At 41.5% G+C, this 25,288-nt stretch overlaps 1 protein-coding gene across 7 annotated transcripts in view; it reads right to left on the bottom strand.

Annotated features, from left to right (window-relative positions):
* Positions 1-2,897: 2,897 nt before the first annotated feature.
* Positions 2,898-25,288, bottom strand: part of HEATR5A (HEAT repeat containing 5A) — a 79,857-nt gene continuing 57,466 nt past the window's right edge. For 5 of the 7 annotated variants that reach the window (XM_084844135.1, XM_084844098.1, XM_084844115.1 and 2 more), the window contains 12 exons: positions 24,240-24,421; positions 23,555-23,623; positions 22,154-22,333; positions 20,144-20,375; positions 19,260-19,508; positions 18,766-18,893; positions 16,766-16,913; positions 12,752-13,024; positions 10,627-10,851; positions 8,983-9,134; positions 6,693-6,906; positions 2,898-5,051 (listed from right to left, as the gene is read on the bottom strand). In XM_084844135.1, coding sequence (XP_084700261.1) covers positions 4,747-5,051; positions 6,693-6,906; positions 8,983-9,134; positions 10,627-10,851; positions 12,752-13,024; positions 16,766-16,913; positions 18,766-18,893; positions 19,260-19,508; positions 20,144-20,375; positions 22,154-22,333; positions 23,555-23,623; positions 24,240-24,421 — 2,357 coding nt within the window. In that variant the 3' untranslated portion in view covers positions 2,898-4,746. Of the gene's footprint in view, positions 5,052-6,692; positions 6,907-8,982; positions 9,135-10,626; positions 10,852-12,420; positions 12,547-12,751; positions 13,025-16,765; positions 16,914-18,765; positions 18,894-19,259; positions 19,509-20,143; positions 20,376-22,153; positions 22,334-23,554; positions 23,624-24,239; positions 24,422-25,288 lie in introns of those variants that run through there. The other 2 variants (XM_084844146.1, XM_084844155.1) reach the window with 2 other exon arrangements.

The following is a 25,288-nucleotide window of genomic DNA, read 5'->3' as shown; positions in this document are numbered from 1 at the left end:
TGAAGAGCACTTCCCTACAGCAACACTGTGGGAGAGTTCTTACGAAGCCCTTAGAACCAAAAGAAAAGTATTGAACATCAGCAAGGCACTTACTTTCTCTCCATCTTCCCATAGCAATGTCCTATGATTTCACAGTTTTCTTTAAATGCATTTATTTATTATTTACAGTATTTGGATATGGCTCCACATCCAAAGACTTCAGAGCGGTGAACCACAGGCAGAATAAAGAATAAAAGCACCATGTTAAAATAATTTTAAATTTTAAAAAAGAAACTGAGTTCTGATAAAACCAAGTTTGATAAACCTTTTCAAAGTTGTATGACTGTCACCTTCTCTATAGCACCATATATATCCCCAACAGTTCAACACAAAATAGGTCTTGTTGATGTCACTTCTACCGCTTTTGATACCAGAAATTAAACTAATAACTTCCTTTTAAAGGGAAGGGGGGAAATTATCTCCTTACATCTATTATCCCTCAGTGAACCAGATATAACTCTACAAGAAGAAAACACAAAAGCAAAAATGTGGTTCAGAACGTCCTACAAAAGTACCTTTTCAACCGATTGAGCCATGTTTCATTACTAACTTGGAATGGCTTGTAAAGCCAGTGGATCCAGGCTAAATTGGGTACATGGTGAAAGATTCATGCAATGTCTTCACAGCATGTTTAACTTCCAATTCAATGTACATTTTACCATACTAGTGCCTAGCCATTTTCAAAAACTCTTTAACGGTACAGTGTTGTATGGATTAGGCCCCATGCCACTAGCTCCAATGGCACTGTGGGGCATATGGGTTCAGAGCCAGACTCTGATTGAGGTTTAGAACCCATTAATTGGGGACTCAGTCCATTGTAGAAAGCCCTCGGCCTTGAGAGTTTAGCTCAGCTTGGTTTCCCATCTGATTACAAGCTGAGGGAAGGGGTTGAATTGGGCCCCTGCTAAGGCTGTCAAATGTCAGAATGATGGGAGCCTAACTCTTCCTGGCTTGCAGAGGGGGGAGTTAAATACTCCAGATCAGCTGCAGATTTTGACCTTGAATGAAATAGCTGCAGCTCAGGAGGCTGACAGCCTCTCTGTGGAAATACAGGAGAGGAGAGATTCGGCTGAAGAAAGGCGTTTCAAACCTGTCTCTTTAGAGGCTGTCTAAAGAAGGCAGAACAGAATGCCCTGTTGGGGTAATGTTAGCTTATGAGTTGTCATGAGTTATGACAGAGTCCCCTGTCAGATGGTAAGGAGTGCTCTTGTGGTCCCTCCCTTGCATTGAAACCAGTGTCAGGGTGTCGCGGCCTTTGCTGGGAACATTTATCTTTACTTCCTGCTCCAGATAGTGTATGTTTTTAAGTATGTTTTTTTAATGTATCCATCGCCTTCCATGAATGTTGTGAGCTGCTTTGAGGGCTCAAATTGAAAAGTGGGATACAAATCTATAAATAAATGAAACACCCACATCTAGAGATAGTATAAAGGCAAAGGTGTCCCCAACCAGTTGTGTCCGACTCTCGGGTGCGGTGCTCATCCCTGTTTCTAAGCCGAAGAGCCAGCGCTGTCCGAAGATGCTTCCGTGGTCATGTGGCCGGCGTGACTGAACACCGAGGTGCACGGAACGCTGTTACCTTTCCCGCCGAGGTGGTACCTATTTATCTACTTGCAATTCCTTGCTTTCGAACTGCTAGATTGGCAGAAGCTGGGACTGAAGACGGGAGCTCACTCCGTCACGCAGCACTCGGGTCTCGAACTGCTGTCCTGCCAACCTTCCAGTCTGCAGTTCAGCGTCTTAACCACTAGGCAAAAAGTCATCTACTACCTCAGAAAAACAGATACTGGGGACAGCTCTTCCCTTCATGCCCTGCTAGTGAGCCTCCCAGAGGCACGGCCACTGTTAAAAACACATGGATGTTTAAATCTGATGCTCCAGGGCTCTTATATTCTTAAGGAAACAGGATGCAGGATGGAGTAACTGTGGAACGTGTGTGCTGTTAGCAGCTCACCATTGTCTGCAAGATGGTGTCACCATTTCCTCCAGGCAATAGATTACCAACTCTCTTTATTAGACTACCAACTCTCCACTGTTGCTGGAATCCCAAAGGACTACACAGTTAGGTCTTTTGGAAATGGCAAGCCTGAGGATCTGAGACCTCCACTCTAGGGACAAGTGAATTCAATGGGACTTACTTTCAGGTAAGCCTTCATGGGGATTGTGCTGCAAAGTTTGCTTTTTCTCCAGATACAGGACAGGGATTCACCCCAATGCTGGATGAGAGGGGAGAGGTGTGAGGTAAACTACAGGAGTTTACTTCAGGACTTCCAGTACACTTCCCTGAGCAGGAGAGCGTGGACAGAGGTGGGGAACAATTCTCTCATTTGCTGAGCGGCACTTACAGGGTTGATGATGTTTTTTAGGAAATTGGCTTTGGCCTGTCAGGGGCACATGAAGCAAGAAAAGTGTGGCTTTAGGTAGTGCATGCTCAGCTTTTATTGCTTCATGTGCTGCTGACAGACCAAAGCCGATTATATGAAAATGTGGATAATGCTCCAACTCGCTTCTCGTTCTGATGTGAAGATCCCCCCGGTCACCGTATCACAGGCTCACAGTTACACCATCAATTGCCATGATCAACTGGTTTTAAAAGCTACAGAAATTTCTAGTAAGGTCAACAGGATAGTATATGCCACATTTATCTCAGAGGATGAATCTTCTATACTGCTTCTAATTGAAAATAATGCTCTACAAGCCAATGGCAAGTTCAATGCAAGTGTACTCCTGTTGTAGGAAAGGGCAGAAGTAATACTTAAAATGACTAACTGGTGAAATAAATGTACTTAAGACAGAGGTTGCAGGGGGTTTTTAAATCTACAGTTCAGGCTTTATTAATAAAATAGCAAGCACACGGGTTTAAGTGAAGAAAGTTACCTTTATGTAAATTAGAAAAATGACTTGTTATAATTTTGTTCAACTGGTTAATTCTGTACACTTTACAATGTTATGTACAAATTTATAATAAAATACAGTACACTCTTCCTGAGTCTCAGGTCTATAAATGATTTTATTTTCCCACTAATTATTAGATTGAAATACTATAATTGTCCTAGCATTTACTTCAGGTAATACCGGCATAAAAAACAAGGCAATGATTGCCAATTTAATTCTTAAAATAATATCTGAAGCTATTAGCTAGACTTCTATACTAAATATGATCTATTAAAATGTACCATTTTGTTGTTTCTTCTCATGGCTCAGTTGCAGTAGACCACAATCCAAGCCCACTTTAGTCTCACCTTGCCCTTACATTACTGTGCACATGAACACATGATCAATTTGTCCCTGTGAAGATCATGATAGATGAGATGCCTTATGCAGAGTCATTGTGCATTAAAATAGTTCTCATATTCTTAAGATGTGTAAGCTTCAACTATTTACTTAGCATGGTAAACTTAAGATGAGGTTTACTGATAAGTGGGATGTTGTGGGTAGTATAAGACCTCAGTGCTGCAATCATAAATGTATGTGCTTAACTTTTTAAATATAAATTCTCCAAATAATTGTATGAGTGGTCATCATACAACTGTTAATATTTTTAGAATTCATGGGAATTTAAAACTACCAATAATACCTTAAACTTGAATTTTAGACACTCAGCAGTAATTTTACACACTTTTATGGACTACAAAAGCACCTGTTATTTTGACTTAATGATGCTGTTTTGCTAAATTAGCAGTTGGAACACGTTACAGAATTGTAAGGAATTTATGGTTTAAAATTGCAATTAAAATGTGATATCACTGTTAGCATTTTAACAACCACTGGAGCTTACTGTTTAAGACTAAATGGTATCTCAAATGTATGTGTCCAAGCCTACATTCATATGAAATGCAGCCCTAGTAGCGTCCCCTGAATTAACAGCCCACCCCATTTGTTGCCACAGTGAGCTAGCCACGTATTTTGTGCCATTAATCCTAGTGTAAGATAATTTCCCTCATTTGTAGCCTAAGATGCACAAACACTGCACTCCATGGGAGCCAAAATTGAGTACATACTGAGTAATTCCTTAGGATTTTTGCTCAAGCAGCTCTCAATGCTTAATGTGCAAACTGCTGTTAAAATTCTAAGTGAGGGTTAAAAAAAATTTGATAGTTCCACACTGGGAGCTGCTACACAAATAAAAAACAACAAGAATTACAGATGCATAGGTGGTTCTCGCAGATGTGCACTGGCAAATCACAGGCATGATATCCTTCCTATGTATTTGTGCTAATATCAAAGTGAAATAAATATGCAGTATCATTAATGTAAATATCAAGAGTCCAACATATCTAAGCAAAGCTTCAATATGTTTCACTCAGAATGCTGTAGTGTTTAGAAAGAAAACAAGAGGATAGTAACCTTGTTTTAAAAATATTGTTATAAAGTATATGCCCTGATTGAGCAAGGGGGACTGACCTGTATGCAAAAGGGTACAGCATACACAAAATAAAAAACATACTTGGGTACAGCATACTTGGTTACTATTTCCATATCTAGCAGCCATTGCTGTGTGTGCAGCTCCTGCTACTGATTGAGTCAACCAATAGATAGGCAGATACATGGGTGTATTTCTCTGAAATGGGGGTACAATGTGCTGACTTCCAAAGTTAAGCAGAACTGAACTGAAAATAATAATCCTAGTTCATGATGAAAATAGCTAGAAATGAAATTGGACTTTTGCAGTGTTATCAAAGTGCTTAGGATTTAAAACAAGTTATTTCACAGAAAGCTGGTCTTTAGTTGAATACTTGAGCTTTTCCCAGGATTCTTTGAATGCCTAGGTGTTGTCTTGTCCTTGATGCTTTCCTGATTGCCCTTCACAGCTGATTCAAGCCTAGCTTTCATTGGCGGCGAAGAAGCCATTAGTTTTTTAAAGACTGAGGAGTACTGTGGACCAATCTGCATCAGATATTGCAAAGCAAACTCATGTAGACTCCTTGCTGAACTTGTAGCTGATCCTAAGGCATTCTCATCCAAAAGAAAAGAAATGAGGATCGGTAAAAAGCAGGCCACCAGCTGAGTTCCTGTGAAAAAGTGAAAAACAGTTTCTCAGTACTGATGAATACCACTGACTACACAAATAGCAGCACTTAGACTGCAATCCCAATCACTCTTACTAGGGAGTCAGCCCCATTGAACACAGTAGGATTTACTTCTGAGTTAACATGCATAAAACCACACTGTTAAAATAACTGTTTCAACTAGTTATTCAGGGCATTATTACAGTGTTGTGTCTTTCCAGGGCTAGCCTTGGGATAGGTGTGTACAAAGGCCTTGCATCTCAGCACTCTGAAGAAGTTAACAAGTGGTATTACAATGACAGAAGGCCCTTTACTTCTCCCTACCTTCTGGCCACCTACCATCTTTCCAACACTTCTTAATGGCACCCTAAGCCCAAAAACGAGTGGAGAGGAGAACTCCTCTCTCTCCCCCAAGGAGTATTTTTTTTTATCTCAGGAGATTGTCCACTTTGGAGAAGGTAAAGGCAAAGTTACTGATAACAATTTAAAACCCAAACTGATATAACAAAATATATCTTTGACAAAGGCTGCAATTCACAGTCTAGTTAATCTGGCCTATTAGATTTAAACTATCTCACGGACCACAGTGGAACTGAGCTGGTTACAATCATCACACATGAGCTGAACTGGGTTGTGTATCCCAAATGATAGTTCTAAAATAGGCTTTATAATCCACATCACTTGAACAGAAATTAGTCCCATTTATTTATAATTATTTTACTCTGCATAAGTACATTGTTAACTAACTTGTATATTAAAAGCAGCAATAATATTTTGGAATATACTTTCAATTAGGTTTAACAAATGTGGGCATTTTCCTCTGCTAAAACAGGAGCAGCAGCAGTATTTGTATACTGCTTCTCATTTGCACAAATCCAAAAGCAGTTAATGAAATAATACTATATTATGAAATAATACTATACAATAAATAGTGCCACACTAGAGACTGATCCAAAGAAAGTTCCTTGCTGGGAGAAAGTCAAAATATTATTTGCATTATTATTTTAATAATTATTTTAATAATTAATTAATTTCATTTCTATACTACCCAATAGCCAAAGAGAAATGTTGTCAATAAACACTAAAACATGTCAGCACTGAGGCCTTGCATATTGCAGAAGGGGGTCATTCCACAGGACGGGTGCCACCACAGAGATGCCCATTTCCATGTCACTGCCAAATGGAAATCCTCAGGCTGTGGCAGAGACAACAGGTCCTGTCATGAAGATCATAGTGGCCTGAGAAGTTGGTATATAGAAAGATGTTCCTTGAAGTAACCTGGCCCTAAGTTACATAGCGCTTTGTATACAAATACCAACACCTTGAACCTAGCTTGGGAGCAGACTGGCAGCCAGTGTAGCTCCTTAAGCATAGGCGTATTATGTGCATGGTATGGCATCCCAGACAGCAACATAGCCACTGCATTGAATCAGCCCTGAGAGTTGTCCCACATACAGCACATTATAGTAATCTAATCTCGAGGTTACCAAAGTGTTGTTTAAGTCAAGAAATGTAGATAGATTAACAATGCCTTGAGTCCTGGACATATTTTCACAACTGAAATTGCATGAACACTCCCATATTTTAATCTGCCTTTATTTTGCAGAAAAGTTAAATCTATTTTGCCCTATAAAGGATACTCACGATGCTCTTCCTCGGCAAGGGCTATAACAGCAGCCACCACTTTTATCCCTTCCTGAATAACTTGAAGTTCAGCAGAATTCTCAGGTTTCTCTTTCTCTGTTTCCTGAAGTTTGCCCACAATTGATGGTGTTAATGAATGAATGTAAGGATATGAGATAGCACAGGTTGGGTACTGAAAAATGGTCAGGAGAAGCTGATAGCATTTAAGTTGTACCTAAAATGAATTAGGAAAATCCAAAGTTAAAAAACAAAAAGTTAATATAAGACTGCTATTACAATGAGCTACATTTGTGGTGCTGTCTGGCACACTAGTATAATTCTAAGAACCAAATGACTGCACCCCTCCCCCCTCCCTGTGCCGAGCACCCCACCTCTTCAGTAGAAACAGGGCACTTTCCCACCTCCCCGTCGGGATCGCTGTCTCTGGCTTGCTTTTGACAGCTGACCGAAGCCAAGCAGAACCAGTGACTGTGAGACTAGATACTGGCTCTCCCCGCCTGCACCCCTGCAAGTCTGGGCAAAGTGCAAGCAGGGAGGCACATGCACAGCATCAGGAAACTGAAGAAAATAAATAAAAAACAGCCCCTATTTACACACATTCTCCAGTTATGGGCAACTGTGGGAAACGTTTCCCGGTCCCGTTTTTGCGCAAAAATGGGACTGGGAAAATAAAAAAAGGGAGCTGACCCCGGTTCGATGGGAGCCAGGAAAAGGGACTTGATGGCAGACAAGACGGGTCTGTCACCAGGTGCCCTGGGATGCTGGGTGGAGGACTGAGGGGAAGGGAGTGGGACGATTGGGCAAATAACCCCCCATGGTGGGTTGTTTGCCTGATCATGTGGATGTTCGCAAACAACCCACCCTGGGTGGCTAGTCACCCACCATGGGTTAACGTGACTTTTGAACCCGCTCTAGCTCTAAACTGTGCTGAATTGAAGAACACCATACATCCCAACTCAAAGTGGAAATGAGAACTATACGAAGAACACCTCAGCATCAAGAAGGAGGAAACGTATGCTTGGATCCTAAAATAAATTAATTTAAGGAAATCCACAGAAGGAAAGTTTCCCATCCCCTCCTCCCCATGTATCCTCCACCTGTGGCCCCCTCCCCCAAAAGCCTCTCTCTGGAGGGTTAGTGGGCCCTCCTAAACAATGTGGAATGGGGAGGGAATGCTGGGAAGGAGGGAAATGGCCTGGATCCTAAGGTAAGTTAACTAAAGGAAGTTAATGGAAAGGAAGTATCATGTCCCCTCCTTTCCTCTGGAGCCACTTGCACACCCCAAAAAGTCTCTTTGAACAATGTGGGAAACGGGGGTGCTGGTGCATGTTGTGGGGGGGGGGGGCAGGCAGGAAACTTTGCTTCCATTAACTTCCTTAAGTTAACTTATCTTAGGATCCAAGCTGTAGTTCTTTGCTTCTCCACAAGAGGTTCAGCTCATGAGGTAAATATATTAGACATGGTCTCTCTGGAACATCTACTGTGAGAAGATATTCATGGAGAACCTAAGCTCAGAAGATCTCTCAGCCAGATGATTTCAGATTTCTCAACTAAGTTACCGACTGACTGGCTGGTGCAGTATCAATATATTGACTTAATTTTATAGGGTGAAATTTAATTATAAATGGCTGATGTAGATTGTTGCTTTCACTGACAGGAACAGTAGGACAGAAAGGAGGATTTAGGATGGATTCCTAGATAGAACAAAGTTCTTTTAAGTGTTTTCTAGAGGTAGAAAAGACAATGCAGAAACCACGAACATATCCAGACAACCTTCTCATGCATCTATCAGAGTCCAAAGATTTGTTTTCTCAGGAGACAAAGTGATAAAAATTGTGTAAAAATTTATTTTTATGCAGGATGTTCTTAAAGATGCTATAAGTAAAATCACACATATGCCTGCTAATACTTGCCACCTGTTTGAAGCCTCAAAATTTAAGACCTTTAAGTCAAAATAACAATTTTGAATTCAGCATTTTTATTTATTTAAAACATTTTTATTGCCCTTCAATTCAAAGTGTCCCGGGGCAGAAAATAATCGTAGCATGGAGAGAAGTACATCAGAAGTTAAAACCCTGGGAAGAGAAACCGTTCTTCACCGGGTGTACAAAAGTCAATAGTACAGGCACCAGGGGAGTCTCCCATAAGCAAGGCACCACAACTGAAATGGCCTCTCCACCACAGCCACCTGCCTCGCTTCAGCTGACAAGGGCACCCATTGTTCAGTGGAAAAGCGGAAAACAAGCATATAGCAATGGGAGCAGGTTTCTAAACAAAACACAGTACTTACAATAGGATCTTTGGATTCCATTGCTGATTTAAACTTTTCAATACAGCTTATCTGAAGGCACTCCATGGTAGTAACTTCTGGACTTGTAGACAAAATAAATACTGCAATTCCAGTCAGCAGACTGCCTTCATCCAGTTCTTGGAGACCACCATCTACCAATGATAAAAATTCATAAAAATAAAAAGTCTTAAATTTTCATTCTGAAACACGAGTATTTCAGAAATCAAAATTCATAAATTAAGATTTTAAGACCAAGTTCTACTCGAAGTCAATATGATTTTGAGTCAAACTACAAAATAAAGCAATATAGTATGTATATTTGAGAATCTCTTGTGAATTTGTACTCAACATGAACTGCTGGGGAGTATTTGAGGCCTCCTGTTAAGATTTTTGAATGCATTGTTTATATTTGTGTTGTGTTAGAGCTATAATATAAGCAAAAATATTTTGCAAAAATATTTTCAAGCCAGTGCTTGGGAGATTTTCAAGGGGCTAAATGGAGCAAGAGAGTAACTTCTAGTGTAGCAGTGACATGAGAGCTTGTTCTTCCTGGTATATTCCTCTCCATCTCCCTATCCCCATAACGACATAAAAACATATATTTGTTTCTAGCTTTTCCTGCTAATAACATTTTTTCTGCATTATAGAGGCAAGCTTCTTGTTTAGATTCACAGTGTTAACATTCCTAAGCAGTTGGCATTCTGGGTAAACACTGCTGGTTAGGCTGCTGGCAACCTAACTTTGGGGACAGACTTCATTCACTGTATGCTGCTATAACCTATTTTTTTGTTCCAGCTTTGAACATAGCAAGGTATAGCTCAATGGTGAGCACACAATCCACATGCAGAAGGTCACTGGTTTGATCAATGGCATCTCCATGTAAAAGGATACCGTGATCTTGGGAAGCGACTGCCAATCAGATTAGACAATACTGGGCTAGATAGACCAATGGTGTGACTTAGTATGACAGCTCCATATATGTTCATATATACTACTACATATCTTCCAGAGCTGAGCCTTACTTAGGTATGCTCTGCGAAGCCCCAACTCAGATTAAGTCATTCTTCCAGAGAATTCTATTGGGAGAAAAAGGAGGAAAGGTGTGGATGAAGAGTGACAATGAAAAGGGGGGAAGGAAGCGGGGTATGAAATGTGTCTGTAAGAGAGGAACAGAAGGAAGAAAGAGGGGCTTGGATATAAAAAATAGTGTAAAAGAAAAAAAATGTAGACAAAGTAAAGAACAGAAGGTGGGACTGACAGGGGGGAGAACTGTGTGTGTAAGCGAAGCTCTACTGAAAGTAAAGTGGGGTGGAAGGAGTCAACTAAGCTGGGAAAGGAACAAAATAGGGACTATGGCAGTAGGAAGAAGCCAGGTTCCACAAACAGCAGCACACACATGAAGCCTGCGCTTTGCCGTCTTCAGAAACCAAACTGTCAGATGCCAGTTACCAGGGCTGTTTTTTAGGTGCCTGTGGCTACTTGGATTTTCTACCCAATAGTACATTACTGGACTGAGTTTTACATATTACTGATTAGACATCAATCATTTGGTATGGTGTACATGATGCTTAATTGTTGGAGACTCCATTTTTCTCCTGTATATTGATTCAATTATACCCAAACAATTTCTTCAGCGTCAAGTACCTTGATCCCAAAAATTAAGAACAGTGACCAAAGCACTACGGAGCAACTCATTCCAAGCAGTCCGACTCTTCTCTGCCCGAGCCATGGGAGAAGACAGCACTCCTTTAAGAGCCTGTAATGATGCAGCAACAGTCAAGGGTAACTGGCCAGTGGGTACTTTCACAGCAGTTTCTCTGAGGACTCCAATAATCAGATATAGAATAGTAGGAAGAACAGCAATGCTTCCTGCAGGACATGACAAAAGTGTGGTGTAACTATCATCGTTAAGCATACTGAACAAAGCAAAAAAAAAAAAATCCAACTTGCATTCACTGGCACAACACTCTTCAAGGTCAGCATTGTACTTAATAGCAATCCTCACTTCTAGTGTAAGTATACCAAGATATTTTAGCTTAATTTAACATAAATTGACAGTTAATTATCTGAGGAGAGATCAATTTTTGGCAAACAATAAAACTGCAACCATAACACTGGCGAGATGGCCAGCCCTACTCTCTTATTAAACTAATGTTATTCAGCAACTGATCAGTGAGGACTTACTTGGAGCTAGTCTACGTTAACTGGCTCAGTCTCCTGTTGCTGGGGAAGGAACTCTAGTCTCTCCTTCCACCACTAGGGGAAAGCACTTTACCCATCTGTCATTGGTGAAAGGTTGCTTCACAATTGTACTCACCACTAGAGATGTCTGTCGCTGGGAAATCTGGCCCTTTGGGGGCTTGCCAGACTTCTGCGGCACACCCAACTTAGCTTGCCTTTGTGAGCCGAGCCACACAGTTGCCCCAAATTCCGGGGACTTTTAAGACATTTTTTTTAGTCTTGGCCATAATTTGTGCAAATTACAACTGCAAATTGTGCAAATTTGCAGACATAATTTGTGCAAATTATGGGGTTTGAGCAATTTGCAGCTGTAATTTCTGCAAATGCTTTTTTATGCCAAAAAGAATAATCTACAGAAATTCTGCCAGCTGGCCTGAGTTGCGTACCAAGCTGGGCCAGCTAGCAGAAGACGGAAGAGAGTCCAGGGGGCTGAGCCAAAGAAAGCTCGTTGAGTTCTGCCTCCCAAATGGATTCCTCCAACATCCCTACTCACCACATCAAAAGAATAGGGGATTTGGTATGTATAGTGGTCCCCACTAGATATACAAGGGCATTCTAAAAGCACCTTTTTGGTGCAAGACTCTTAAAATAACATGCCACTGAAAAAGAATTCTAAAAGTTAAGCCTTTGCTGAGGTGCTAGGTTTGACATGAGGTACTATTTCATGTCAGGAATGCTTTCAAACAAGGAACCTGCCAAGAAATCAAAGATGATTTGGTTACAAGGGAAGTATGTTCTAGTCAGTTCCCATGCCTTTGAATCAGCCCTGAATGCCTAGACAGAGGAGAGGGAAAGGTAGACTAATCCATGACACTGCATCTAATTGGATGACAGTTCCTAGAATGACGATATTGCTTTACTGGATGTATAAATGGAAGCAGCTATTCCTCTCATGCAAATCTATTTAATAATAAAAATACTTAAAGTGGGTGCTGTGCAGAACTATTAAGAGAACATGGTTCTGCCCAAAGGCTTACAATCTAATAATGAACAAAGAGAGAAATATAAATGCTGATTTTAATTATAACTGGGTTTGACAGTATGTGAGAAGCCGATGTGTACTAAAAAAAACATGTTTATGGGAATGGTCTACTTACATCAGTAGCGTAATCTCAGAGTTATGATCTTGTGTGTGTTCACAGCTCAGATTTTACACCGGTTATACAAGTCTTTTTTAAAAGATTTGTGTAAGTCTTTTTTAAAGCACAAGTCGGCTATTCATATGTTATCTAAACTGACATAAGAACATAAGAAGAGCCGTGCTGGATCAGACCAAGGTCCATCTCGTCCAGCATTCTGTTCACACAGTGGCCGACCAGCTGCCTGCAGGAAATTCACAAGCAAGGCATAAGTGCAACAGCATTCTCTGTTCGTTCAGTAAATTATTTTTAATCCACGACAAGAAAAAAATTGTGACAATATCGCTTCAATGTGTGGACTGAAAATATAATGGCAAAAGCCATTTCTCTGCCCACGTCACCTTTTTATTTCCCTTGCAAATGAAACCTATCTTGGGATTTCATCCTACCTTCTGGTGAGCAGACTGCAGGAACATCAGAGATGATTCCTAATGCTGCTGCTACCAGTTTGCTTCCATTCTCCGATAACAACTGAGGTTTTCCAGCTGTAATTCCAGGACTACCTGTTATCTCAGGGTTAAGCTGAGGCAACTGTCTTACAAGAATGCACACACACATCTCCAGTGTTGCAAAGACTAAGGACTTTCCAGGTACCAGTCCTCCTGTATCTTTGCCTTCTCCAAACTCTGGCAATGTTTCCTTTTCTTCAGCGCCATCATCAACTAAAATGAAAGGACAAAAGTATATAGCACCCAAATGCTCTTCTGTTTGAAATTTGCTCCTTGAAACTTTAAAAACAGCAGCTGGTTGCACTGTTGTAATTTCAATGTATATATGAACAAAATGACACAAACTGTCATCACGGATACAGCAAGGGCAATCCATGCACAGAAACAGGCTTCTGTGCGCAGATGGCCCCTCCCCATGAAGGGCAGAACAGTGCTGTCTCAGGGGTAAAAGTCTTAGATCCAGCATCCGTGGTTGCATCCATTGTGCTTCTGTACCACAAATGACCCATTAGGCAAGTAATCTGCACTGTAAGAACTAACAGTGGTGCCAATATGTTCAGAGGCAAATTTGGAGGAAGTTGGACTTATTCATAAACTTGGTCCTATATGCTCTTACAAAATATATGTAGTATAACAAACTCACTTGAACCCATGAGGAATAGAAGCCTGCTGTATTTTATAAAGGAAGATTCAACCAGCAAGCCACATGCATGAAATAATCATAGGCTTAATCAACAAGCTAGGAACTAAAGGTGAACCTACAGGACACGTTAAATACACGGTGTGCAGCTGATTTTGTTTCATAGTATAAAGTAAGCGTGCAGGGCCCTGATCCAGACTGGGACCACCGCACACAGGTAGGGGAGGTTTAAATCTCCCCACCATCAGTCAGTTGTTTCCCAAAATACACTCTCCCCTTTAAGAGAGAGAGAGAGAGAGAGGACACCTCTCTATTGGTATCACTGGAGGCTTATTTTATAACCCCCATGAGAGGGGGCAAATTTTGGAGAACATGGCTGGGAGGGGAGGTTTCAACCTCCCCTATCTGTGCAAGATAGTCAAAATCGGGGACCCACTGGGGGACTCACACACACTTTAGAGTAAGAAATAAAGAGAGGCTACATATTTAATGCAAGCTACGTATTTAAATGTAGTTTGGCTGTAGGAGTTAGAGAGTCTAGTTTCTTGCTCTGGACAGATTAATGTTTGTTTGAGTAACACACCAGGCTATCCCTTAGGTCAGGGGCGGGGTCAGATGGGGATCTTCTGACCTGTGAAGATCCCCATCTGGCCTGTGGAGCCTCCTTAGATTCCTCCAGGGGTCAGGGCTTGGGTTCCAAGCCACAACCTCTGGAGGAATCTCCCTGGAGGGATCCAAGAGCCCAGTTACTCTCAGGTTGGAGATAACATCAGGGATGCAGGCAGTGGAAGACTCAGCCAGTACTGGGAGGAGGGGCTCCTCCCAGCACTGGCTGAGTCAGTTTGTGTGTTGCCCCCATGGGGATGATGCATACTGAGCAAAGCTGGGGATTCACCTGTGCTGCTCCCTCCCCCACCGGGGAGGACACAGTGCAGGCAAAGCCTCTGTCAGGGATGAATCCAAGCAGCTTGAGATGTCTGACAGCTCCGATTCTGAATCAGAGTTGGAGCAGCTAGATCAGAAGCTGGGGGAGGGACCCTCCCTAGTAAGCCAAGATGCTGGGAGAGACTCCTCTGAAGACTTTGACAAACAGATGGCCCAGGATGAGTCCCTGCCCCCTCCCTCCACCGTTAGAATTCAAGCTTCCAAGGAAGAGGAGGAAGAGGGGCATGGCTTGAGAGGTGGTAGGATGCATTGCAAAGCAAAGCAAGACAAGTTAGGGGCAGGGCTCAGACGCTCCTCCAGGATAGTCACTCTTGGAAGCCAACGTAGGAGGGAGCCACCCTATGGGAGGGGCATCACTGTGAAGCAAGTCTGGCTGTGAGGTTCACACCCAAACTGCCAGCAACTTCACTACCCTCCAGTTCGTCTCCTCTAATTAGGGATCACAGATTAGTTGCTTAGGGGCCTAAGGCAGTCTGAGAGTTTCCCAGAATCTGCATTTGTAAAGAGGCTAGTCACCCACACTGTGCTTTTCTGCATCAGTATAATTCAGCAGAGGTGAAACAGCAAAGCATCCTTGGCCTTAGGCAGCCGATGAAGCACTTTAGCTGTTTCTTGGGTTGGGACGGCTTCATGCATGCTACACCTTCCCCCACTGGGGATGACATCGCATGGGTAAAGTAGCTGTGATCTAGGCAGCACCTAGCTGCTGCCTCAGTAGGGGAGACTTTGCTGCACAGAACTTTTCCACAGTCAGACAAAGCCTGTGTTCAGCAAAGGCGGTCCCCAGACAAGATGCTGGCTGGAGCTCCAGCTGGGGCTTCAGCCAAGGCCCAGATTATGACAGGGACATAGACACACACACCCCCCGACATCATCTGGCCTGCAACAGGCCGGGTGGAGGTGCCATTCAGCCCTCCACCCAAAAAGTGTTCTCATCCCTGCCTTAGGTATTGCATACGCTCCTATTCTAGCACAGTGGCACACTCTAATTGTGGCATACATGGGCAGGAAATGTCCTGAATAAAACAAAATGCAACGTGAGAACCTACTGCAGAAAACCTGTCAGACATGCAATCAAATTGTTTTCTCACTCATTTACAAGTCAATGCAACACGTGTTATTATTACATGGTGCTTTACAAAGAACAGGTTTGACCAGTCCATACAAGAACTTATCATCTAAAAATAGACACAAAGGAGGTAACATATAGGGAGAGGAAGGAAATGGAGGCAGGGTAAACAGGAAAAGAACATAGAATTATTTAAATTATACATACTTGCATTTCTCTTGCCATGTTAATACATACTTTAAACTCAGAATTCCATGTTCATATACATCGTAACCCCCAATTTGACTTCACTCCAGCTACATCTGCACTACAAACCCAGATTGGTTTTAGACCCAGTTTTACTGCTGCACTATTACTTGGGAAATAAAAACCTAATAAGAACATTAGACTAGCCCTGCTGGGTCAGACCAAAGGCTTATCTACTTCATTTTGCCTCCCCTGAATGCTAGAAATCGCAATTCTTTGATGATGCTGAGACTTCTTTCTGAGCTCCCTTAGAGAATTATAATTTCCAAGATTTTTCAGATGGGAAGGCACAGCACTTAAATCTTGTAGATTGTAGCACAGGGGCAGGCAACATGCAGCCTGTGCAGGGGAGTTTTGCAGCCCCCACTGGGTCCTGCGCCTCTGCGATGTGTACCCGGCTACTGCTGCACCACAGGATTCCCAGCAATTCTGGTGGGAAACAAGGTGTGCAGGGAGGATGGGCCTTGTTTCCCAGCAGAATTGCACTCCCCCCAGCCCACCAAATGGCCACTTGGCTGGCTGGGGGGAATGCAATCATGCTGAATAACAAGGTGCACACTCTGCACACACCTTGTTTCCCAGGAAAATAATTGGGAGTGTGGTGGCATGGCCACTTCTGGCTGCACCACAGGCTGTGTTGGGGAGGAGAGGGGTGCAGCCCCCGGAGGGTTCTGTGGGTTCCAATGTGTCTCCTCCAACCCTTCATAGTTGCCCACTCCTGTTGTAGGGTAAGAATGCCTTCTGTTGAAATAGTTTGTATTAATTCTAGCAGTCAACCTATACTAAACAGCCTCGCTATCAAAAGGAAAAGGAGGAATGGTTTAAGTTATGCCCTGCTAACTAAGAAACATCCTATATTGACCTGCCCTCTGCCAACCCAAACAGACACTTCAGTATGGCAGTTCTAGCGCAGGACAAATATGGGAATGAAGCAATGATGCAGATTCAAAGTACACTACTAGTAGTATGCCACTAGTAATGAAAATCCTAGCTTTCCCCCCCATCTACAATAAAACCATGGCCATAAGAAGTCAATTCTATCACATAACAATACCTTCTGCACTTCTCCGTTTTTCCTTGACATGTTCCTGAGCTGCAAAAAGAATCTGCCAAACAACTTCTAGAGCAGCAAGTTGAATGTCAGGGGATTCTCTGGTCAGTATAAGCCGATGCAAAACATTCAAAAGCTCAACACTCAGCTCCTATATAAAGGAGAATAGACAAAGACTTTTCATGAACTTTTTACAGATCACATGTCATCCTTATCATAACCCTTAAAGAGATTAGGATGATGAGTGTGAGAATTGCCCAAAGCTACATATTTTGCTTCATGACTGGTGACTTGCACCCAGGCCTCCCTGGTCCAAGACAAACATTTTACCCTCTACATAACCACACGTCTAGCCTACATATTAGGAAAATGTTGTGCTATCCACAAAATTGGGCAATTTTTCACTTGTGCTACCCCATCCCTGGATGGAAAGTTTTGAACCAATGTAATATAACTATTTTTGTCTGTTTTGTTAATGTTAAAAAAATCCCAGTACATGATTTTCCACCAGCAGTCCAAAAATATTTCATAATGTGCCCTCAATATGGTCTCACTTTTCTCCCCCAGAATGGTCTGAGGGGAGAACATGTGAATTCTACCATTCTAAGGCAACTGGGCCTCAAAACTTAACAATGACAAAAGGATTTTTTCCACCTCCCCCATTCAAGCAAATGAACAATCAAGGCAGGGAAGCTATAAAAATAAATATAACCATTCAGTATAATAGAGGAAATGCAATACAAAACAACACAAACAAAACAATACATATGCAACGTATGTCACATCACTGAGAACAGATAGATGATAGACAGACATGCAGACAGACATAGAGGTGCTGTACAAATACTCAAGGAACTATTTAAAGTAGCCTCCACATTGTTTATTTATTTTAAATATTTCTGAATTGCCCACCCACCTGATGAGTGCTCAAAGCAATTTACAATAAAACCATAAACACAATAAAATAGAACCATTTCAAGCAAACCTAAAACAAAACCGATAAGATACATAACAATAAAACAGGGATACAGATCAGATGATAATGATTTTGCAAACTCGTCAGAGCAAGCCTCAGATGGCTCCCCATCAGCACCCTGGAGAGCAAGATGCAGCAGCCCCTTAACCACAGAAATAACTCTGCCAGACAACACTATGCTGATGCAACAGAGGCAGAGAAGAAAGACTTCTTTGCTGCCTTCACTTCTCACCTGGGCTCTAACCCATATTCGATAAGATTCAGCCTGAGGTTTTTTTCCACCAGCACTCTAGCCATCTACTTAGGTGCTTCATTGCCTTAAGCGCCTAAGAAAACCAAGGAGCACATGTACGTCATGATTGAAGACGGTTCGGAAACTGCAGCTGGTACAGAACGCGGAGGCTCGCCTGATTAAAGGCAGCCGCCAGCGAGATCACATCACTCCAGTGCTGAAGGAGTTGCACTGGTTACCAGTTGTTTTCCGGGCCAAATTCAAGGTGTTGGTTTTGACCTTTAAAACCCTATATGGTTCCGGCCCAGCCTATCTTAAGGAGCGCCTCCAGCAGCACCAGACAAGCCGCTTAACAAGATCAGCCTCAGATGGCCTTCTCTCTGTCCCATCAGCCAGGACAGCTAGACTGGTGGGGACGAGGGAGAGGGCCTTTTCTGTGGTGGCCCCCACTCTGTGGAACTCCCTCCCTAGGGAACTCCGTCATGCCCCCTCTTTAATGAGCTTCCGTCGTGCATTAAAAACGTTGTTGTTCAGGCAGGCATTTGGGGTGGGTTAGGGTATTTTAGAAAATGTTTTTATTGTAGAATTTTATTGTTTTAAACTGTTTTTATTGTATGTTGTACATCGCCCAGAGTGGCTGGGTGACCAGCCAGATGGGCGATTAATAAATTTAATAATAAATAAAATAAATAAATGATGGCACAGAATGGATGAAGCAGTTTCTTAGCGATGTCAGGCAAAAGCAATCAAAATACCCGACTATTCAAACTCAGAATTTCAAAATTAGATGGTTACCTGATTACTACCAATCTTAGACCTTGGCCAAGGAACATCAAGCAGAGCCTGCAGGGCATGTAGACAAGCAGTAATGTTTTCCATCGCTGCGTCTGACCGAGGAGAACAGAGAAATTCCACACTAATTCCTAAAGAAAGGAAGAGAGAAATGCCATGAATTGTAAAAAATGTTTTTATTAATAGAACTAGGGTTAGATTCCAATGCAACATCAGCCTATGGACAAATTCCAACTAGAATTTCACATGCAATTTAAGTGATAATAGTAGATTTTACACTCCAATGACCGGGAGAATTGGCTTTCAGATCTGTTGCCATTCTGGGTTAAATGTCCTCAGCTAAAATGAACCATTGGCCTAATAAGGCAATCCCATGCAAAAAAGGTGGCATATGAATCATTTTGATATATACCTAATAGCTCATACTGATTTACAATAACACTTTAAAAAAGTGATTGTTGAAAGTAACATAAAGAAAAGTTTACGTCCTCACTAACCCAAGACAAGATGAAATCTGTCGGTATTCACATCCTCTGGTGATTTTACAGTGGCCCTAGATGTCGAATCTTGACACATAGTAGTTGGAGTGACAGGCCGAGAGAGGTTAGTTAGACCTTCATCTGAATCGCCTACAAGAAAACCTGTACTGGTAAGCCATAATGCTGTAGCATGGAGAATCAGAGCCCAGGAGTTTTGATAGTGTGGTCTTGAATTTTCAATTGTCTCTGCTGTATAGAAAGCACCACCTACAAAGAAAGCAGTAAACATTCAGCATTTTTCAGGGAGCAATCCTATGGCCACTAGACACTGTCCAGAGGGCCATAGGATTTTTCAGTTTCAGGGAACTGAGGTCGGAGTCAGGGCTCTGACCTCAGTACCCAGAACACCACTCCCCACCCCTCCCCCACCCCCCATAGCCAGCCCGGTTCTCTCTGCACCAGCTACGTCTCTGCGCTCAGAAACGGAATACAAAGATGGGGGAAAGGGGGCAGTCCTGGGGGGCAGGGAGGGGAGGAGACCATGGAAGCCGCATTACGCAGCTTCCTATGCACCACGTGGCCTCCCCATGTCCTGTTCCAAAGCTCCCTGGCTAGACAGGTGAAATCACCTGTCTAGCCAAAAATGCAGGGCGGCCAGAGCACAGAGGCAAGGATTGGCCCCGTGCTCCTGTATTGGATAGTTGTCAGCCTCCGAACTCAGAGGCTGATGACTATCTCCATAGGACTGCACCCTTAATTGCAATTGTTTACTGTAAATCTATGAGAAGGGTCTGGCAAGTTATTATTTCCAAGTAATATTATTCAGATAATCTCAAAGGTGAGTTCAGTAAGCTTATTGTCTTCACTTTATTGAAACTTTGTTGTTCTATTTGCCTTCCTACCTTCAACAGGAAGTTGAGAGCTGTATTCTGAAGGCAAAGTTAAGTGAGCAAAATCCTGAAGTGCAGCAAGCCAGAGTTTGCTCAGATTCCCCAGGTCTGCTTGGACCAGTTCCAAAAGTTCATCCACAGAAGATGTTTGATCCCTACAGCTCTCCTCCATGATGTTTATGACTAAAGGCGGCCTGTTGGTGTCACTTTGTTTTTTCTGTCTTTGTACTGCAACTATGTAAACCTGTTTATATAAACAGCAAGAGTAAATGGACAGTTATGATATTAGGTCACTGAGTGAGAACTGAAGAAACAGCTATAATTTCCAACTCCCTAAAAGCACACAGGCATTTAACTACATTCCACCACCACCCAAATCCTCATCAGTGTCATTTTTTAGATTAAACTCATATCTTATGCCTACATATCATGCCCAGAATTTATGGAATCAAATATATACCATAAGGTACTCTATACTCATACTGCAATAGAGATAATACACTAGATTAGTGTTGATAAACAGCAGAATCTCACTTACTGTTAAGTGTTGTGTATCTATGGATTTATGGAGTGGCTTAATTGTCCAATGCATGTAGCACCAAGCAATCTTGTATCAGTCAAATCACCTTTTAACTAAATCTGAATAGCATCACTTAATAATATGCATTGATGATGGTCATTCCACATGTTCATGAGTGAGGCATTATTAAAATTAGGCACCTCACGTAATTTATTAAATATGCTGCCACAAGATATGAAGATGGCCAATAGCTTAGATGGCTTTAAAGGAAAATTAGACAAATTCATGGAAGATAGATCTATCATTGACTATTAGTCATGATGATTATATATGGAAACCGAAGGTATGTTTCAGTATGTTTCTAAATACCAGTTTCTGGGGGAAAACAGTGGGAAATGCCCATTGCCTTCTAGACCTGCTTGTGGGTTTCTCTAAGGAATCTGATTGGCCACTGCAGGATGTTAGTCAAGATGGATCTTTGATCCCATTCAGCAGAAGTCTTCTTACATTCACTGCACATACAGAACTGCATGCACTGGCCACCAGTTCTGATAGCCATTTCAGGCACCTGCAGCAACTCCTTTCAACCCTTTTTTACACCGTGCTCTTGACAAGAAAAGAGCCATTACTGTCGCTTCACAGTCACAGTAGCTTTATTCCTAAAGAAAACAAGAAGTCACTACTGCAACTGTTTGTTTTTTTTAATTATTCTTTCTGATAGAGGTTGAATTTGCATGCAGTTGGCAGCGGGAACAGCAGAGAAAAGAAGCAAGGTAAGGAAACAGCCAGGCCAGTGACTTCCTCATTCTCTCTGAAAAGAGAGGAGCAGGATTGCTATAGCAAGTAGAAAGCAGCAGAAGCAAGCTCCCTCCTTGTTGAGAACCTGGGGAAAGCTGGGAGGGGCTTATGCCAGCACCGCCAGTCACAGAGACCTATAGTGTGAATTAGCACTTAGTATGCGCTACATACCTGCCTGTGAGAAACCTACAGCTTCATGGGTGGATAATTATAATACTGAGCCCTGCATTTACTGTCCCAACTTGACAATAAAAACATGCATTTACGGTCCCAACTTGACAATACATGATGTGAATCTTCATCTTCAAGTTGCAAATGCACTGTACAGCATACGGAAGGGAAAAAAGATAACCTACTTGTCTAGAAAAAAAGCTCTCTAGGTCACAGATTTAATACAAGGAAAGTTATTGTCCAGTATACATAGGAAATTACTGTTTGGTGCTAGAGAAAGCAGATGCAGTTAGGAAAGATTATTTTCCTGCTAAGAGCCTTGCTACAAATTTCTTGGTTTAAAAATCCTTCTAAATAAAAACACTCTCCAATATAGTTTTGTATAATTCCTAGAACAGCCCATCAGGCTGAAATTTGCATGTTTTTTCCAAACAACACAGCTCAACAAGCATCTAGTTCTACTTTCTGGATCACATCTCTGATCCACAATTATAGTTCCAAAGGATTAATGAAAACATCTTTTTTTAAAGTACCTCTGCCCAAGCTTTTAGCACAGCCAGTATCTCCATAGTTGATGTGCCTTCATTGTACAGTTGATTTTGTGCTTCTTTTCCAGCCTGTATTTTAGTCAAGGATGTCACAAGCAACTGATGAACTCTCTGAAGGTCATTAAGGTCACTAACTACACCGCTTGCTATCCAGGCACTGCAAACCTATTATGATACAACAGTGAAGGATGTGGTTACTTTTGAAATGCTATGAAGGATATTCCCAGCAAAGAGATGAAAGAAAAACATGTTTGTATGCTTTAATGTATTTATTTAGGTTATTTCAGGTTACCCGATAAAGGTTCTCTAGGTGGCTTATAATTTAGAGAAAAAATTAAAATCACAATTACAATAAACATACAATGAAAGGCAACAAATAAAACATAAACAGACTGAAATGCATCAACAGAAGTGAAAAATAAAAATACACAGCACTAAACCACTTTAAAAGAGAGAGCAGAGGACTAAAATTCACAAGCTAAGACAATGCTAGAACAACATAATTTAAAAGGGCTGGGAAAATAAGAAGGACTTTGCCTGTGTCAAAATAACATTAGGGCAGGCACCAGATGGTCCTCTCTGGGAAAGTCATTCCACAACTGAGGGGCTGCTACTCAGTAGATCCTTTTACTTGTTGACATCCACCATGCCTTACTTGGCAGAGGCCTTCTAGGACTTCAGATAACAACTTCAGAAATCAGGTAGGTATATGTGTGGGAATTGCTGATTCTTCAGGTACCAAGGTACCAAACTATGAACAACTTTAATGCTCAAAACCAACACTGCAAATTTTGCATGGAAACAGACTGGGAGAAGTAGAGCTGGGTGTCATCCACACTCAAAATTCCCTGGATGACCTCATTCAGCAGCTCAGTGCAGATGTATACCAAGGAACTTGCTCAGGAGAGTCTTGGGAGTCACCACCCATGTCATCCCTACACTCCACAGAGTGACCAGGAATTTGAAAGAAGAACCATCTGTACGAGTTGAAAAATCTGTCTACCATTCAGGAATCCACTAGATTCCATTAGTCTCCTGAGGCAGACCATTCTAATAAGTTCACCCAGCCCAACCAAGAAGCAAGGCTACTGTTAGTCTAATTCAACAGGAAAGGATCCGACTCGTACAAGGAAATTATTAGAAACAGGCACTAAGAGTTAAATGTTAATAAAAACTACAAATAAGGTCATGAAAGTATGTCAAGGCAGTCCTGTCTCTAGACTGCTGATTCCATTACGCAATCATATGTAATGTTCAGAGGTGCAGTGATCCCAAATACTAGTTTTTATGAGACAAGATAAATATATCATTGTTTACTCTATCAAGTTTTACTTGTGGCTGGTCAAGACTTGATTTATAATTCTAAAGATTAAAAAAAAAACTTGCCTGACATGCTTTTGCTGTTACATCAGGTGGTGTTTCTGGGGTAAAGGCTGGTCTAAGTGCTGCACCAACCTAAAAGAACATGATTTGATAAAATGCTAAGAAACAATATTCTGCCAGAATAACTGTCTCAGTTAATCAAAGAAACTGTCTCAGTTGACGTGTTTACAAATGTGCATTGTCTTCGGATATGATGCCCTTGAGATGAAAAAGGTTAAGTATACGTCAGAGTAACGACAACATGAAGGATTAGTCTGATGTCTTGCTGGATGTCTCAGGGCTAGGAATCTAGGATGCACATTTTAGCTGCCACAGAGGCCATTTTAAAATCACTCAATACAATGGCTGTCACCACATGCTGAGCTACTGGTGTTGCAGCTTTCCATACAGATCAGGCAGATTGAATTCTTATTATAAAATGTGCAGTATCAGAAATTTTTATATTACACATTTTACATTAAAACATATAAGATATAAAAATGGAGTATGTACACTTTATTTTCAGCCTTTCTATCCTACCTTTATATAAAAATATATTCCAGGTGGCAAGAAAAATAACCACAACGTATATCCAAGATTAGCAGTTTACAGTCTAACTATAAACACAATTACGACCTAGTTTGGATGATTAAGCAACCAATGGTTTGTTAACCATGGTTTGTTTGTGAGTGGTTGAGAGGCTACTTACATTTGCTTGATATTGCTCCAGAATTACATGACCTGGAAACTCTGGCTCTGGTACAGCAGCAAACTTTCGAACAAGAACTAATAACAACTGAAGGCCTGAAAGACGAAGTTGGTTGCTGTGATCAGTGGCAGCCATAAATGCCATGCGGATCAAGTCAGCTAAATGCAGTACCAGGAAATCACCTAAGTGTGATAAAAAGGAGAATATGGTTTTGTCAATCCAAAAAACTTATTTATAGAATTTTTAAAGTATAGGCCACTAAAGCACTCATGCTTAAACCCCTCTTCTTTTACGTTCTCAAAATTATAGTTGCTGCACCAGGAAATCACTAATAACAGCTTCAGATTGTCAACATTTTATGCAGAGACAAAAAACTCCCAGATTGTGTGTTGGGTTGCAACTTCTGGAAAAGTGTGGTTCTATTGTATTAACTTCCAGAGATAGCCAAGTTAAGTAGCAGCAAAAACAACAGAGGGGGTTGAGGCACATTAAAGACTAACACATGTATTATGGCATGACAGTTTCTAAACATTCACCTCATCAGATGCGTAAAGCATTATCTTCAGTTGGCAGATATAAAGATAGGTAGGTAAAGGGATGAGGGGAAAAAAAATCAAAACAGTGGGCTCAAATGGTCTTGAAATATAAAAAATATGGTCTGTGACAATTCAATAAGCACAAATATATGCAAAATAAGCACAGCAACCATTCACAGCAGCCATGACCGGTGATACCACAATCATCCCAAATTTGCTAACACCTGTAGTAGAACAGAAAGCCAGACTGCATTTTTTTTAAATATATCATGACCATTTCCCCCATGTTCCATTTTCTGACCCCGCTCTGTGCTCATGTATATATAACTATCAACAGAGGAAAACTGTTCATGTATCTGCTCAAGCGGTCTCTAGTCCACAAAAGTTTATTCCATAATAAATCTGCCACATTTAAAATTGCCACAACCTCTTTGTTCTTTGAAGGTGTTGTTTATGTATATCAAATACACACAATGTGCAAGGTAACAATAATCTACACCTGAATGCATACAA

The sequence above is a fragment of the Heloderma suspectum genome, chromosome 1 (genome assembly GCF_057233095.1).
Source record: "Heloderma suspectum isolate Gila_16-S chromosome 1, 16-S_ref, whole genome shotgun sequence".
In the NCBI taxonomy this organism is placed as follows: domain Eukaryota; kingdom Metazoa; phylum Chordata; class Lepidosauria; order Squamata; family Helodermatidae; genus Heloderma; species Heloderma suspectum.
This window is presented reverse-complemented; position numbering and strand designations above follow the sequence as displayed.